This window comes from Hippocampus comes, unplaced genomic scaffold (genome assembly GCF_001891065.2).
Source record: "Hippocampus comes isolate QL1 unplaced genomic scaffold, H_comes_QL1_v1.1 scaffold315, whole genome shotgun sequence".
Lineage (NCBI taxonomy): Eukaryota > Metazoa > Chordata > Actinopteri > Syngnathiformes > Syngnathidae > Hippocampus > Hippocampus comes.
The window spans coordinates 1,328,279-1,345,506 of NW_017805539.1; the positions used below are offsets into that span (position 1 = coordinate 1,328,279).

Here is a 17,228-nt window from a genome sequence, read left to right on the forward strand (position 1 = left end):
CCTTTTGTTTGAATGATTTTTTTGTTTTTAAGCACAACATGCAGTTTAGAGAGTTCACTTCATTTAATGACACAAAATACAGTTCATAAACAGAAACACAAAGCAAGCAGTGTTTGTACAATAATAATGAGAATAAATGAGAACAAAGTAAAGTGGCCTCTCGGGCCCTAGAAGCGCCTCTTCCTCTCCTCGCAGCGAGGGCCCAAGAAGGGGGGACGGCAGCGACATTTGTTGGGGGAAATGCATTTTCCTCCATTCAGGCACGGCTGAGCGCACTCGGCTGCAACACACATCAACAAAATAGGTGACCTATTGAATCGTGGAGATCCCATGAGAAAAGTATTTTGGGTGGTGCGGTATGGAGAAGCCATGAAGGTATACCGGCGATTAACAGTGAACTGCGAACATGTGCGCGCGGGAGCCTTGAATTCGTTAAAACACCTGCGTTTTTTTCTAGCTGAAGGTTTTGGAATACTCCTACCTGATAGGATTGTGACATGTACAAGCAGTTGGCTCGTGCAGATCAAAGTATTCAGAAACTAAAAAGAAGACACCTCGCCGATTCAGAAGTTGGAATAGTAAACGCTATTGGCCTCACCGAATTTGGTGAGTGATGATTTCAATAATCTCGGGTACTTTTAAGCTACACAGGAGCTCTGTTGATGATCTTAACGTTGGCTTTAGCTCATACATCACCAGAAGAATTGCATCATCGATGCGTCACATGCGTTAACATGGCAAAACTTGAAGACATAATGTGTCTATCCCAACAAGCTACTGGTAGAAAATTGTTGGGGCTACCTAGTTTGTATAGCTAATGAAAAATCACAAAAAAATAAACAATGATAATTGGTAGTGCTTCTTCACAAAAGCTCCTCAACTAACTTTCAGGACAATGTTAACTTTTCATCTTCGCCAACTTTGAGATTGATTAGCTAGCTAACAATGTCCCTTTTTTGAATCCCAATATGCTTGAGTCTCCACAATTTCAGGGTTATTCAACATCCTGGCAATATGTTTTCCTCTACTCCAAACCTAACAGCATCAGCATCAGCTGTAGCCACAGTTTTGCTCACTCTGGTTACATGACCGGCTCCAGAAAATAGAGTCACATAACACGCAGTTGGAGGAAGCTTAATAAATCACCAATGGTCCCTGGAAAAGCAATATATCCCATGGTGCATTGTGCCGTCATGTTATGGCCGTTACTGTTTGGAATCAGTGTGCTTTCGAGCTTACCGATGTGGCAGGCACCTCCCAGCCAGCCTTCGGGACAGCTGCAGATTCCAGGGGCCATGCAGAGGCCGCCGTTTCTGCAGCCTTGCGGGCAAATGGCTGTTGGGGAACACACCAGAGAAGCATGATTCGCAGCAGAAATGTATCGTCTGTACAGTGAACCCCAGTTTATCGCAGGGGGGATATTTTCTAGTCTCCCTTGTGATAGGTGAAAATCTGTTATTAAAAGAGACCATATTAAAACATTGTAAAAGCCCTCCCACATGCTTTATATATGGCCCAAGCTTATTAAAAGACATTTAAATTCTTCCTCTGTGTTCACGGTCACTTTGGTATGATGCACAGGTCTCAAAATAAGAGCGTAGTGTGCTTGCTTTAAGATAGTCACTCCCAGTTGAAGTGTAGATATAAGTGACATATAAAACAAAAGAGAACTCAACATTGTACATTCAATCAAACCAAATTATCTTTTAACTTAATGCTAACATGTAACAGGCTAATGAACAGTAACATGTTATGGTAAATATAAACCTTCAAACAACTGCTATTTTAACACACACACAGAGTGGCAAAAGAGATAAAGAGGGCGTACAACAATATTTTCAGGCTCACAGTACATTCTCTCTGTTCTGTAGGGAAAAAAAACACAATTTGTGTAGTTTAGTTGGGGACTTTCTCTTGATGCTTACTGTTGTGGCACAAAATGCAACGGCAATGAACCCTAAATTGAAACTTTTATACGCACTGGAAAAAACACATAAAATCAATTGTTTAAAAAAATCTGCAACACAGCTGGGATGCAAACGATGAACAGTGATATAGTGGGTTTCACTGTATTTTAATACATCATTCCTCCTTTTCTATGTGGCAACACTGAGATCAGTTGACTGAATGCTGGCCTGTGGATCCAGCTGAGGAAGTAAGCCCCCCCCCCCGACCCCCACCCCTCCCTCTCTCACTCCTCTAACCACTGCTGAGCACCATTTGCTGCCGGTGAGCCAAGGTGCTAATGTAATTGGACGTGGGCCCATTTAAAAAAAACACCAACCCTCTTGGCATTTGGAGCCCGTCCAGCTGGAGGGACAGATGCACTTGGCTACTCCGTTGACAGCGTTGCATTCGCCTCCGTTCCAGCAGCCATCATCACATGTCACTGCACACACAAACAACACAAAACCCAAACAATATTCGGACAACGTAATTTTGTGCGCGCGTGACAATTTATAATGTAAAATTATTACCTTTGTGACAATATCTCCCTCCAAAGCCTGCAGGACATCTGCATTTCCCGGGACGAAGACACACACCTCCGTTTTTACATTTAGGATAGCAGTTGACTGCGTACACACAATCGATAACAAATTAAATTATGTTTTTTCATTAAAAATAAATTCTATGATATGCACCCCCTAAAGTGACATGAAGGAAAAATATTTAAATATGCTTATCATGAGGATGAGAAAAGTAGTCCATCACTTTAGTGGCTCTGTACGTTTTAAAAGCGAAAATATATGTATTGAAAATAAGTGTGTGAAAATAAACTTTTTTTTTTCAAATTAAAACATATACAGGTGTCAATTAGAAGCAGATCACGGAGGTACAGTTTTTTCCCTCACCATACTGGCAGTTGTCCCCCTCGTAGCCACGGCTGCACAGGCAAGTGTCGTTGCGGATGCATACTCCCGCGTGCTGGCACGGCGGCTCGCATGTTGCCTTCGGGTCAAAAACGAAGCCCAGGACCACCCCGCGAGGAGCGTCCGAGCGTGCCCAGCATCGGCTGCAACACAGCCCGCACAACACCACCGCCAGAAGCAAAGCCGCAGTGGCTGATCCCGGTCCCCCGAAAAAGCCCATGACTGACTCAGAGGGAGCAAAAAATGTTCACTAATGGAGGAATTCCACCGGTAAGCTCACGGCTGCCCGGTAGCACGCCCGGAGACAAGCGGGAGGTCAGTGCGGGGGAGGCGGGCGTGGCTGGCTAGCGGGGAGGGTCCTCGGTAGGGGGGGGGGGGCGACTTTGACCGTAAACGTTAACATTTTCATAACATTTCAACTTTAAAGCACTTGTACAATAAAATTAATGTTATCAAATTAAAGTTAACTGTCACTGCCGCCGTTACTTGGCCTCTTAGCTGGCTAGTTGTCTATGTTAGCTTCAACTTTGAACACGCATTAGCATTTGATGTCAATAACGTCAGTATTTAACAGTAATATTTCGACCTGACTAGTTTAAGATTCACATTTTGTCAACCCTGAAACTTAAGATGCTATTAAATTGATTAAAATTAACTTTGAATGGCCCCGTTAAATGGCCTCTTAGCTGTTAGCATGAGCATTTAATTTCGTTCACGCCACTATTTCTAGTCGCAATTTGACAAGTGGCAGCTGTCTTTGTGGATTTTTTTCTTCAAAAAAATGGGATGGGTACATCAGAAGCATCTAAAATCTACCATCGCAAATACACACACTCATTACTCATTCAAACAAACACAATCCGGCAGCACAACTAAGCAACCAAAATGGAGGAGAGCGACTAAGCCTTCTTCATCATTTCTTTGCCCTACACAAAAGTTTCATTTTTTTCTCATACATTTTCACAATATTTTATGCTGTATCTTCCTGCGTGTCTATCATCTATTTTTTTAACCCTTAAATCAAAGAATACAATGTACATTTGTCAAAACAGTCCCAAGGTCCCAACTGTTATTTTGGCACCCTTTATTCAACATTTCAGACGTCCGAAAATGTTTTTCAGTCTGACTTGGTGTTGTGAAGGATGTCACAAGTAGGAAAAAAACAGTTTATGCAGACAAGCGCACATGTGGAAAAGTCATTTGCAAATGCACAGGGAAAGGAAACGTTGAGCCTATATGACCTGCTGGAGGAGGTCAGCTGGAGTGGAAACAACGCAGTCAATGGGGGAATGTTGGGTCACTCTATGCATTTTTTAAACTGAAAATTTATTTCATTTTTTTTAAATGTGTCATTTGTTCATATGACAAAGGTTTGCAGACCGAAAAACGCTATTTTTAAAAAAAAAATATTGGTCTCTATATTGCAGATTTTCACCTAGCACGAGTGGGTGTGGAACGTTCACTGTATTTGCAGTTGCTGTTTAAGGAAAATTAAGTTTTAGGCTAAAACTTCATTTTGTCTAGGATAAAACTTTTAGCCTAGACACATTTTTTTTTGCGTCCGTGTATTTCCGTGCTGCAGAGTTGTCTGTCGAACAGGAAGTGAGCCGGACGGCGTTTTGACGAGCCTAACAGATGCGAACATACCGCGAAGCTCTGGAGACGTCTGGCGTGGTTTCTAGGTCGAGGGAGTCGTCGGAATAACTTGGACGTAGTGGCATGTAAATACCACTGCGAGTATGAATACATATCATAAATAAGGTTATGTGTGCATTCACGTTGCCATGCATTGTTAACTAGACATTTTGGAAAAACACGCTAAGTGCTGAAGCCGCAAAACATGAAGCGCGAAGTGGCGAGGGATTAATGTACCCTTCTTGATGTTTTGAAGGGGAATGAGTGAATTATCAATGAAAGAATCATTTGGCGGTATAGAACGCCACCTGGAGTCCACAGAGATTATAACAGAAATGACAAAACCTTTTTATTTGGGCCTTCCAGCTTGCAAAACTCAAAATGTACTCTCTATTTTTGCTTTTCTTTTTAAACACAAATTTATTAATCCAATTAAAGTATATTTAACAACAAGATATCGCAAGTTACATAGAGCAGGGTCAAGGAAGGAAGCCACCACATAAAAAAAATAAAGACAAAATGCATCCACAGTTCAGTTCAAAATTCAGCTCCAAGAATGCCTCGTGACCTTAAATACCCCTTTCTAGTTTAAATGTAAAAATATCAGATTGTCATTATAAATATATTTTACTGCAATCACGTTTGTGTTAAAATCACACTCTAAGGAAATGCTAAAACAGTTGAAATAATACAAAATAAACTACAAGGGCAGAGACAAAACACATGCCAAAACACAGCAAAATAAACAGTCCATGTTGCACTTAAGGAAAAACACACAAAAACATCTGCGATGTCAACTTAACTGAAGTACCTTTCTCCATTCACGGACTTTTGAGTTCAAAGCTAAAATATTTCAAAAGTCGGGATTTGGTGAGTTTGAACAAGTACCTTTCAGAGGTGACAGTGCCGTGGGGTTTAGTGGTCCAGACCAGCTGACAAAAACATGCCATGGTGTGAACTGTGCAAGCTTATTAAAACACATTTTTCTTGTTAAAATAACCGTTAGTTTTTTAACTAAAAGTGTTTTACTCGGCCTGACCACACTGTTAATGGCAAACAAGCAGCCGTAAGGTCGATGTTTTATTGAAGACATCCCCACGGCTGTTTAATTGAGGAAGAAAGCACCAAATAGCTAGTGCTTCACCTTTCCTAGTAAGATTAGGTTGGACTTTTGTTGTTCTCTTAGAAGACCTGCACATAACCGTGCAGGTACGTGGTGTTCCCTCCGCAGTCCACATACTGATACATCTCCTGGGACACCTGCTCGGCGTGGCCAAAGTACGACGTGGTCACGGTAACCCTGGTTAAAGAAAGGGACAAATAAATAAATGTTTAAAAATCATCCTTCAGTCCACAGCAAGGTTATTATAGCTAATGAAATAAACTACAATTTGAAAAAAATGTATACATTTGTGAACACATTGAAATAAAAATGCTTTTCAAATATGAAAATTAACTGAAACAAGTCTGTACGTTTTTAAAACTAACTGTAGCTATAATTTAAGGGACAATGTCATTTGTTTTTATCTTTCTCAAATAACATCATAATGATTCAGAGTTGATTATAAATGTAGTTATTTGGGTATTGCTGTACATCTGTACAACAGTCATTGGAGAATTGTAGTTTACTTAACTTTATTACACAATACTTAGTGACCTCAACAAATACTCCCTAATGTATAAAAAAAATATATATATAAATAAAAACGGATCAAAAACAAAAGCCAAAAAAGTAAAATCGAATAAACCTGCTCTAAAAACGAATTGAAAGAAACTGAATTTTAAAAAACCTAAGAGAGAACGAAATAAAAATGAACTACACCGAAAAATCCAAAATTGTTAACCCTGATCCACAGAAACATATTTCCAAAAAAGCTCAGAAGTTGCTTTTCTCAAACACCCGTGTCATGTGAATTGAGAGGGGAAATTGATCTGAACAAGTCCGACTTGGCAGCCAGCGTGTGGACTGAGGCTTTGGGTTGGCATGGCCTCATTAGAGCGCCTGGTTGTCACGGTGTGGAAAATCACGGCGATGACACAATCTGATATATTCTATCCACCGAAGGACTTAAGATAATAGATTTTCACTGCCCAAATATATAGTTTTGTGTTGGCATAAGAAACATGGCAGATGATGTCGCATCCATTTTTCCAGGATTGGTAATGGTATTTGATTGACAACTGAAGTGTGGTCTGGTTTGAGCACATTCAGCAGACTTGTGCGCAGCTTCGGAAAATAGAGAAAGCAGTTTGGCTTTTCACAATATCTTAGTTGACAGTCCAACAGCTATCAAAAGTACAGTATGTTCAAGTCCTACTTACTGCATCGTGACCACCATGTTGTGCACTCTGATGGACTGCAGCGTGCAGTAGTCGCTGTGGACAGTGAGACAAAACCTCAGCAAGTTTTGACAAAAATTCATATTGCACAGAGTAATGCACTTTGAGGAACATCAACTTACAACATATTTAACTCCTCTGAAATCACAGTGGGAATTGTGTAGTCAATCTGTAAAACACAAACACAGATTTTTTTTTTAAACTTGTGGTTGAAAGGTGAGCAGTTTAGAAATGTTAGTGGTTTTTTTTTTCCTTTAGCAATTTACTCAAAGTCTAAAATTTGCAGAATCCGATCTGCTATCCGTGTATAAGGCTGCGCTGTACTAACATTGATTGTTGTTTTGGACTACTACAGGGCGGTAGAGGCTCATTTTTGACTTGGACCATGTTAGTCATTCATATGATATCTTTCAGATCTCAGAAGTCTCATATTGACAGGGGAATGTGCCTCTTATGGGTTAGGCTTTTTCTTTACCACGCAGTTTGAATGGGGGATGTGTGTGCTGCAAAGAAGATGCTACGAGAAGTAAACTGTGACCGTAATTTACAAGTTTTTGCTAAGTTTATTAAAAAAAAAAAAATCTGACGTATCTAACATGGTCATTGAGGAGCTGGCTGACTAATTTATGATCTAGAAGTAAATTGAATGGCGTAACCTGGGTCATGGTAGATGTAGCACAAAGCTAGCATAATACTGTAGCATGATTTGTAAATGAGCCTGGCGTAACACTGAGTGGTTCTTTTGGTGACTGATGCTTTTTTTATTTAGAATTTATTACGCTACATTACGTAGTCTAATTCTTTGTTATCGAGAAAGACTGCTTGCTTGAGTATGACTTTTCACGCTGTCGTCTACTCAGCCACTCAGGCATATTGTGTTATGTGTTACAATGTGTTTGGAATGTGATTTTAAAAATGTGTGTTTTAACATGTTCACATGTGTTTGAATGTGGGGGGAAAAAAAAGTTCAGTATAGTCTCCATTACAGATTTTTAACTATCAGTCGAAAACATATGCTCTTCATAAACCGGACTGGACCACTTTTGCTGTGCTTAAAGAAAACCGGTACAAACCTGTTGCTGGTCCAGAGGTACGATGACAGTACTGTTGTTGATCTTGGCCTTGCCGATCACTGTCTTGGCGAACTCCACTTGGGCGGTGATGTTGGTTACCGTTATGGCATAATAGTTGTTATTTATGATGTTGAGAGTATTCTGGATGGAAGAGGACAATGTATATGTGTGAAATTATTGCTATAACGCCACAACACTCACTGATGACTGATGTTTGATGGGTAGACAGTCTCTGTGTTAACTTGAGCTGAACACAATTGCTAGGAAACAGTTGCTAATGTATAAAAACAAATCTTCAAATGCTCACTGCTTTAATAATTTGGTTAAAATTTGCAGTATTGTGTCGTCGACATTCTTTGGCCAAAAGTACCGGTAATACAAATACAAGTTCATCTAGGTTGTACTCCTAACGCCATGTCCACATGTGCTAGTCTGTGTGTCGTGTGTTCATGTGTGCCTGTTGGCTGAGTTTTTTTTTCCCCAAACCATCCTGTGCTCGCCTTTAAGGAGCTTAGTCTGGGGTTGTCTTTTATTCCTCCCCTTCCTTCTGTTTTTTTTTTCTTTTCGTCTTCGAAAATGGGTCGCTGTAAAAGGCAACCCGGTGGACTCTGGTACTGTTGGTCATTGTTTTTCTGCCTCTTGGACAGATTGTGTCTGTTCCATTTCGTTGCACCTTGTAGTGCAATGACAATTAAGCTATTCTGATTGTGGAATGTGATTGATGAAAGTGAAAAGGAATTATTTGCGGTAACGTTTGGAAAACCAGGATGACAATGATGATTTCCTGAACAATTGGTTCAAATTTGATAAATTCCTGCGCAGTGGTGGGGCATCATTCAAAGCTTTAATTCAACGGCTTTTAACGAAAAAGAAGAATCAAATAGAGTGCAAGGCAGCAGAGCTGGGCAATCTTACTGTAATATTGAGATAGATGATATGCTTCTCGTAATCGTAGCCCACATAGGCTGACTTCACGCCCACGTAGTCGACGTTGATGGTGCGAGGGAACAGGAAGAAGACGGCAAGGCTGGACAGCAGTAGGCACAGGCACACCGAGATGGTCACATAAAGCTTTCTGCATGTCAGACAAAACAGAAGTGAGGAAAAGCCAACAAACGTGTTCGTTTGTCAGTACAAAAGCACTCACGTCCTACTTGGCCTCAGCCTTTGGTCGCTGTAGGGGATCAGAGCCACCAGCTGATTCTCCTGACCTGGTCAATGAGAAAGAAAACAATGAAAGCAGTTATCGGACAGCAGAGGTAGGCAGACCATTGTATATGATGTGCAGCGAACCTCTGTTCTATATATCGTCGTGCAGCGGTCACCTGTTGTGAATTTGCCATTCAGCTCCTTGAACGGTTGAACAAGTTCAAGTTCAGCTTTGTAGCTTGCAGGTATGTCACGGGTGCCGCTCCACTCACGGCCGTGCTTTGCCATGAAAGCGCACGCTTGCACTTTCAGGTCGCAGACACGGTCAGCCATTGATGCTAGTGCATTTTTTGTTGTTGTTGTCGGGGCCCCGTGTGTGGCTTCTGACAGGTGGCGGAACAGTATTTATTTTTTATTTTTTTTACTGTTACTACCATACTGATTAAAAAATATCTATCTGGCATATGACGCACATGCATGTACCTGGCTGTTTAATTTTTTTGATTAATAGGGAAGGCCATTTTGTCTTCTCAAGTCATGCCCATCTCTATATCATTTTTGACTCCAGTATCAGTGTTTCCCAATGCCGCACCTTCCTCCACAAAATGTGTGGCCATAATTGCCGGGTAATTTTAATCTGAGCTGCTAGCCAAGTTAGCTATAAAGCTGCAACTCCAAACACTTCCCGCAGCACCGACATATTCCATCTGTCAGGACAGCTTTATTGGAACGAGGTGCAACAACAACAGTGCATGTAACTGTGTATAATTGACATTTTCGATTAAATAAATGGAACAATTTCACTGTCAAAGCCTGTTTTTTTTTTCTTCTTCTTAATTTTACCAAATGACGGAATTCCGTCATGTCGAACAGAGGTATTTTAAGGCCTGATAATAATTCTATCATGTCGAACAGAGGTATTTTAAGGCCTGATAATAATACGGTCTAACTAGCGATAGTGGGCTATATTTTAAAAGAAGCTAACATTGATACATTGCCTTGTGTAGGCAATCGTAAATGAGCTGCTATGGTCTAAATTGCATGTTCCTTGTGAAGTGTGAAATGATTCCCAAACCATGAACATTGTGTCTTTTATTTGTTCTTTCGAGCTGGCTCACCACCATTTTGCCATCTTATTTCCACAGAGTGCTGAGTGCAACTTTCAGTCATATTATTTTGTGTGTAAAAATGGGTACTTCGAAGCTGCGAGGCAGAGATTCTATTTTGACCTTATTTGTAATCAAATTATTCAAACTATTTGATTATTTACTGTTAACCTAGGAAGTAAGAATGATGGATTGGTTGAATGCACTCAAGAGTAAGTTTGGAATAGAGATATTTTTTTACCTCGTGGGATGCGACCGGTGCCCTGGCATGTGGGACAGGTCACGCTGTCCCGTCCGGTGAACTCCACATAGGGAAACTGCGACACATCGCCGTTCTTTGCGTCCTGTGCTGGCGTCTCATCGTACTCGTCCGTGTTTGGCATCAATCCCTCCTGAGTGTCCTCTTTGTGCCTGGCCAGCAATGACTGGGACTTCCCCATAGCTGACGACCTCACTATGTAATAGCACACAAAAAACAAATGCACATTTGTGGCAAATGTGCTACAAATAAGTTGATTAGTGAACTATGCCCGTGAAAATGGAGGCTAGTGTTGAGTCTGGAACGTCTCCAAAGTTGTGCAAACCTTTTTCCTAAACACTGACAGTGCCCTAAGTAAAAAAAAGAAAACGATTTGAGTAATTACACATTTTTTAGTGATCACTGCCCTCTCCGCCCCAAAAAAGGAACAGCCTCCAGGAGGTATACACAGGAAGTTACACACATTCAGATCAGCAAGACTTTAGGAGAAGCTGTCTCAACAAGGAGGAAGTTATGTGAAATATAATCAGTAAAACCTGACCGCACGTTATTTGCAATGTGAACAATGAGCGTGGCCTGTTTTATTGTTGCAAAACACTAAATGTTACCTGGACTGTGTCCGTGTGGGACACCACTGTTACATTTACGCTTATTTTGTCTTGAGAGCTGTCTAATCCTGTCTATAACATTTGTTGTTAACCAGAGGTAAATCATTCGGCCGAGGAAACCAATGTAGGCATGTCACAATACTGTACCACATTTTTGGGACAATATATTTTCTCAGAAACTATTATGATTAACGATATTATCTGTGATGTTTTCCCATTTTCTAGTTCAAATGAAGTTGACTATTTTTTAAATGAACTTGTTCAATTCATAGTTCATATAAAAATATATATTTTAACTCACTTCGTTTCAAAAATGGACTAGTATATAGGTTTTTTGTTTTGTTTTTTTTTTTCAATATGTTACAATGGTCCATAACCCTCCAAACACAGGCATTTGCCCCATTGCAGCTGCAAGTTTCATCCTACAATCTCATGAGGAAAAACTTGTTGCTTGAATGCTCTTTTTTTTTTTTAAATGAGGAATTAGGGACTGTCATCTTTAATATGCAAGCACAAATTTAATCTAAAGTAGGAATCAGGTTGAGGTAGGAATGAGCTGCCACACACACTCTAATTAATCCCCCCTCTCGTCTTCAGGCTACTGTAAAACACACACACACACACACACACACACACACACACACACACCCCCCCTACCTTCGTTTATTGAACTCGTTCCGGTACAACACCCAATATTAGAGACGAATAATTCAAGTATACATCCTTTTTAAGAGTATGTGACCAAACCCAGAAAACATGTGAGCTGTGTTGTTTGTAATGCGAGCCCGAGGGCACTTCAATTCTAGTTGAAAGCGGAGTGAAGTCACAAGGGCCGCATCCTTACAAAGATGAAAACGGGTGAATTAATCTGCTTCACTATTATAACACGAACACAATATAATTTAGAGAAGTAGTGAACGAGCACATAGAATACATTATGGCAAAGAAAATTCTAGACTTAACTTCCATTTAGGAAAAAAAAAACAGATGCATTAAATTTGGCCAGGGAGGCACGATATTTTCCAAAACATCACACTGATAATATTCTACCGTCAGGTCAAAGACAGTTTTAACATGTCAGAGCGTGTTTTTTTAACACCTGCAAAGTCCACTTTGAAATAGTTGATTTATTTTTGGAATATTAAAACGGATTGTAATATTGCCTATTTATTATTTTCACGTGGTTAATAAGTCCTCTGCATTGTTGTTGTGGAGGGGAGACGTTTGGGTAATGAGTTGCGGTGAATAATTACATACGCGACTTAACATGTTAAACAACAAGAAGCTTCGGCCCAGTCCGCCGAGCTCTTCCAAAAGCTATGGACGCGGTCCGGGAACACTATGTCCCGCCATCTTAAAATCATCGCCATCCCTCCAATTTCCTTGTAAACTGTTGACTACAATTTTTAAGTTTTTCTCACAGTAACCGAGATAATAAAGTGATGTCGTCACGCTCCGCTGACAACGAGCAACCGATTCTCACGAGACAAACGGAGCAGGCTCAATGGACGACAAAGTGTCCGCAACCACTTATTTAACATTGCTACCGCTCTTCTTCATCTATAGTTTCCAATAGGGAAACAAAAAAGGTCAACCCCGTGCCGTACGGACTGACTCACCCGTATTATGGTGCTTTATTTTGTGGAAATGTCTGTCATGCGGTTGGAACGCCGGATTTGTTGTGTTTCTAATCGGCAGGCGGGGAGAGCGAAGCCATCTGAAACGTCCCCCCTCCCTTCTCCCCATTGGTCAGAAAATCTCCTACACTCGTGACGTCACATTCCAGCGTCGATATCAAATGAAATGCAGACGGTAAAATAAATTGCAAAGGGTAAATAATAATAAATCAATACTATTCCTAGCAGGAATTAATTGGAATAGGTTTGAGTAACTGCAGCTATGTCAATTTTATTTTTATTTCAAAGGTTGTCCCTATTAATTACATAATTACATTAGATGACATACATATAACCATGTAAATAATAAAAAAAGACACACCCACACACAACACACCGTCCTCCGACTGGTCAAGCACCTGTGTCCACGTGCATTAAACCGATTGAAAATGTATCTTCCAAATCGAAATACAGTCATTAAACAATATTTTTAAATACTGTATTTTTGTGTCAAAAATATTAGTTTTTATACACTTTTATTTTAGTTTAAAGTTTTAATGTGCTCTTCATTGATTAAAATGGGAATTAATATAAAAAATGCATTTAAACTAAATTATACCGAGCTTTATGCGTTGGCTAAGTTATTCAACAAGAATGCAAACTGGAAAAATTGCAAAGTTACCATTAGATGCAGCTACAAATACATGTCACCATTAAATGATTGATCATAGTTTTACTTATCTTTATTTATTTTATTATTATTATTATTATTTTTGCTTGTATCTTAAGTGACCTGGACTTTTCTTTTTTTTAAAATAAAGGCTACTATTACATTTGTGCTTGCATGAAAACATGCTTTTATTTATTTTTTCATATGTTCTAGTGCTATACCCTGTTAATTTTCAAGCATAATCAGCTGCATTGATGCGCGTTGAAAGTAGTGTGTAAAAATGGAGGTTGGCAGTGCTGTTTGCATCAACTGACCAGACGGTGGCAGTGTGTAAGCATGCTTGATTGGGCCAAAGTATTTTGCATAAACTCATGTGCGTAACCTCTCCTGTGCGCCCACCTCCCAAGAAATCAATTTGACTCGAATCACACCATTTGAAATGTCCACTTACAAAGCTAAACAACATCTGTTGATTTTATGACAGGACAGATTAATTTACATCATTGTGAATTTCCGTTTGCAGGCCGTTTGGCATCAACATGAAGCATATGCTAAAAATAAAGATGCAGTTTGGCCATCACAATGACCCACTTGGCATCATTATGGAGTTGGTCTTAATACTCGGGCTAAATGACAAGAATGGGCATCAGGCAGAGGCTGAAAATATCTCCCTGCTTGAACAGATTTACCACTTTTGCAGCAAATATGCTTTTAATGACGCACCACTGCCGCATTTGCAACGTTTTAACTGTGAATTCTCTAGAGTCTCACATTCTGTGAATTCTCTTGAGTTTCACACTGATAGTTACATACATGCGTTTATGATTCAAGGAGTAAAATAATTTTTGACAAGCTAAGAGCAAATCTGCAGCGGCTGATATGGAAATGTATTTTGACTAAATGTCTCGCCAATCACCAGCAGCTATTCTTGAACATCAGCACTTCATTAAATCGATTTTATAAAACGAATAGCCTGACAGCCCCCCATCTACAACAGTTTTTTTCCTGGCTCAAATTGAGGCACTGTTAGTTTCAAAACCGAACGAATAATGTTTTAGGATCCAAGAACTGCAGGCTCAGACAAACTACAGAAAATCTAATCACTTTTGCTACTTTTATTATTTGAGCTTCAATATTCTCTCCATCTAAATCACATGTGTCACACTCAGGCCTCGAAGCCAGATCCTGCCCACCATATCATTTTATATAAGGTGTAAAAAAACAGTGCCATCTTATGTAGTAATTGGTTTATACAAGCATGATTTCTTATCTTGTGAGATCGTACTGCATCAATTTTAACAAGCCTCTAAATGAATCACGTTCCTAATCTGTTTGGTCACACTGGAAGAAACCGTTTTAATGACTTTTCTCAAGTCGTGAGGAAAAAAAATTAAGGGAACAAAAATCCATGCAGGCAGCATACAATTACCAAGCTTCCCTATGGTGGTGGTCCGGCTTGTGGAATCAACATACTCATCTTAAAGTAGCATTTCTCTACATTTTTAACTCAAAAACTTTCTATGGGATTGCTGTGCATGATGTGGAATAAACAGTGTCAGATGTGGAAAAAAACCAGCACCGGTTCGGTAAAATGGTACAGGATGTTGGAAAACAGTGGAGGATGCAGACACACCAGTGCAGTATGCGGTAAATAAATGCCCACTGAACAAAGGCTTTCAGGGATTGGTAACAGACCAATACAGCAAGACAAATGTGTCCACTGGCTATTTAATTCTGCTTAACATGTAGAACAAATCCAAATAAAATGAAATGTGTCACTTTAGGGGGTCACACGGTGCCAACCTGGGCAGCCATGTTAGACTCGTGTGTTAAAACACAGCAGGACGTCCAGTCACCCGCTACCGAACTGTGCTCGGACACTTCAGGGAGCAAATAGAGCACTACAGGGATAGTATGCGTTTGTGCGCGCATGCAGTGTGTGCAATCGTTTCAAATACATCCGTCATGATGTTAGGTTGTCTCTTGTCTCCCCATGCGCATGGCTCTGGATGTAAATTATGACTCACAGAAGCTTTTGCAAGGGTTCTCGTTTTGTATTTGTGTGTGTATCTGCTTGTCCCATTGAGTAAACTGCTTTACAGTGCATCAGTAACTGTGGCTCTCCTTACCCCCATGCCAGGGCGTTGCAGTACTTTAATTGCTCCATTTTCTTTTTCAGTTTTACTCAAGTGGCATCATATCAGAAGCTTGTTTGTCTCTCAAAATGTTGGCTAGCAACATAAAGCAAAAAAACAAAAACAAAGACCAAGTAATGGCTTGTAACCCGAATAATTAGTTGGGCACACTTAAGAGACTATGCTTATAACTCATATGACATGAATCTATTCCAGCCCCCCCCCAAAAAAACGGAACAGAAAATGTTTTTTTTTTAATCAGGAATACAGCCATCTGTAATACTGTGCTTACTTTATAAAACGTAAATTAACAAATACAATGGAGGAAAAAAAACATTTGTGCATCGTGATTAATTCACTGCGAATCCTTCTACTGTGTGCAACATGGCCACTGGGGGGCAATATAATTCAGTCAAGAACTCACAAATGAAGAATTTCACAACTCTAAATGAGTCTGTGAACTGTCGTATTAATCAGTTTTCACAGAGAATGTAATTGCCTTGGTTTTATGTTTAGTTTGACAGTAAACTTCAACTGGGGATTGTGATAAACACCTTGAAGCCTCTTGTTTGTTCATTATCTGCCAAACGTCTGCTTGTTCCGAAGTGAGTTGAATAGATTTTACTGACACCATACGGCACTCATATCTCAAATTTTTGGGCTCAAGTCAAAGCAGAAAATTGTCCAAGCATGTCTCAGGGCCCAACTGAACAGTATCTCTAAAATTACGCATACCGGTAATTGCCAAAGAGAACTCGTTCGAGCACACAAAGAAACAAGAATCACTCGTCTCTCAGCTTTGCCGCAATGACTTACTTGTACTGTCAGAGAGACCAAAGAAGTGTTGAGATGAAGGCGGTGAAGGCGTGTCAGATCTTCGACTTGGGGCTGACAAGTCCTGGGCGTCGCTCGTTGACGGACTACTCAACAAATCGGATGTGACAGTTGGATGCAGTGACTCTGGAGGCTCTTGATCACCTTCTTATTGAGCAAATTGATCAGACGGCATGAGAAGAAGTCAACTCGACTTTTAATGTCGAAGAGACCTTGAGGGAAAGACATCATGTGTTGAAAGGAGGGTTCAATCATGGCAGAAAGACACCCGTCATGGGTCATGTTGACATGTAGTTGTTCAGTTATGGAAGCTGCTGTTTATTAGGCCCTCTTGGAATCGTTCTGTTCCGACTAATGAATCAGCTTTTGGGGAGACTAAGTATGGCCGAAAACACATCCGTTTTTACAAGCGCATGTATCTGGGTGGTTGTGCCCCTGATATGAGTTTGTCCCATTCACATGAAATTGGTTGAACATTTCTGTCATAACAAGAAAATCTCATGGACCAATGCAGATACTGAATAGGAAGTTAGCTATTTTGGTTTAAAGGAGCCCTTTTGGGGGAAGATCAGGGCGCTCTGGTGCACCCAATTTCGGCGCGCAGGCACCACATACAATGACGTGGCCGGCCAGATCTGGCCCCCGGGCTTTGAGTTTGACACCTGTGTTTTTGAGCAAGTTTGTTCGTCTTGTAAGATGTAGTCTGTTGTTGTTGTTTTTATTTTTATTTATTTATTTTTTTTTAGCATTTGAATTTTAATTAAAAAAAATTCCCCCTAATTTTAGTTTTAGTTTGCAGTGAGTTTTCCTCAACTATAATAACCCTGGTTTGTACCAATCCCTTTTCATCTGATTCTCTCTCTCTCTCTCTCTCTCTCTCTCTCTCTCTCTCTCTCTCTCTCTCTCTCTCTCACACACACGAAAAATAAACAG

At 40.2% G+C, this 17,228-nt stretch overlaps 2 protein-coding genes across 2 annotated transcripts; both read right to left on the bottom strand.

Moving 5' to 3' along the window:
- Positions 1–49: 49 nt before the first annotated feature.
- seraf (Schwann cell-specific EGF-like repeat autocrine factor) lies at positions 50–3,184 on the bottom strand. The gene is made up of 5 exons (XM_019878770.1): positions 2,853–3,184; positions 2,478–2,573; positions 2,285–2,389; positions 1,240–1,335; positions 50–280 (listed from the first exon to the last, which is right to left on the bottom strand). Exons 1-5 carry the CDS (start codon positions 3,088–3,090, stop codon positions 168–170), a joined length of 648 nt encoding a protein of 215 aa, XP_019734329.1. The 5' UTR covers positions 3,091–3,184; the 3' UTR covers positions 50–167.
- Positions 3,185–4,916: 1,732 nt separating this feature from the next.
- tmem106ba (transmembrane protein 106Ba) lies at positions 4,917–12,775 on the bottom strand. The gene is made up of 8 exons (XM_019878769.1): positions 12,660–12,775; positions 10,415–10,627; positions 9,066–9,129; positions 8,834–8,993; positions 7,919–8,059; positions 6,968–7,014; positions 6,828–6,881; positions 4,917–5,805 (listed from the first exon to the last, which is right to left on the bottom strand). Exons 2-8 carry the CDS (start codon positions 10,611–10,613, stop codon positions 5,688–5,690), a joined length of 783 nt encoding a protein of 260 aa, XP_019734328.1. The 5' UTR covers positions 10,614–10,627; positions 12,660–12,775; the 3' UTR covers positions 4,917–5,687.
- Positions 12,776–17,228: the final 4,453 nt, after the last annotated feature.

Excerpts from the sequence above, each read along its gene's own strand:
- tmem106ba (XM_019878769.1), bottom strand. The coding sequence starts at position 10,613 with ATGGGGAAGTCCCAGTCATTGCTGGCCAGGCACAAAGAGGACACTCAG. Across the intron at positions 6,882-6,967 it reads TCAGAGGAGTTAAATATGTT|CGACTACTGCACGCTGCAGT; the intron begins GTAAGTTGATGT and ends CACTGTCCACAG. Across the intron at positions 5,806-6,827 it reads AACATGGTGGTCACGATGCA|GGTTACCGTGACCACGTCGT; the intron begins GTAAGTAGGACT and ends TTCTTTAACCAG.
- seraf (XM_019878770.1), bottom strand. The coding sequence starts at position 3,090 with ATGGGCTTTTTCGGGGGACCGGGATCAGCCACTGCGGCTTTGCTTCTG. Across the intron at positions 2,574-2,852 it reads GGGGGACAACTGCCAGTATG|TCAACTGCTATCCTAAATGT; the intron begins GTGAGGGAAAAA and ends GTGTGTACGCAG. Across the intron at positions 1,336-2,284 it reads GGGCTCCAAATGCCAAGAGG|CCATTTGCCCGCAAGGCTGC; the intron begins GTTGGTGTTTTT and ends GTTCCCCAACAG.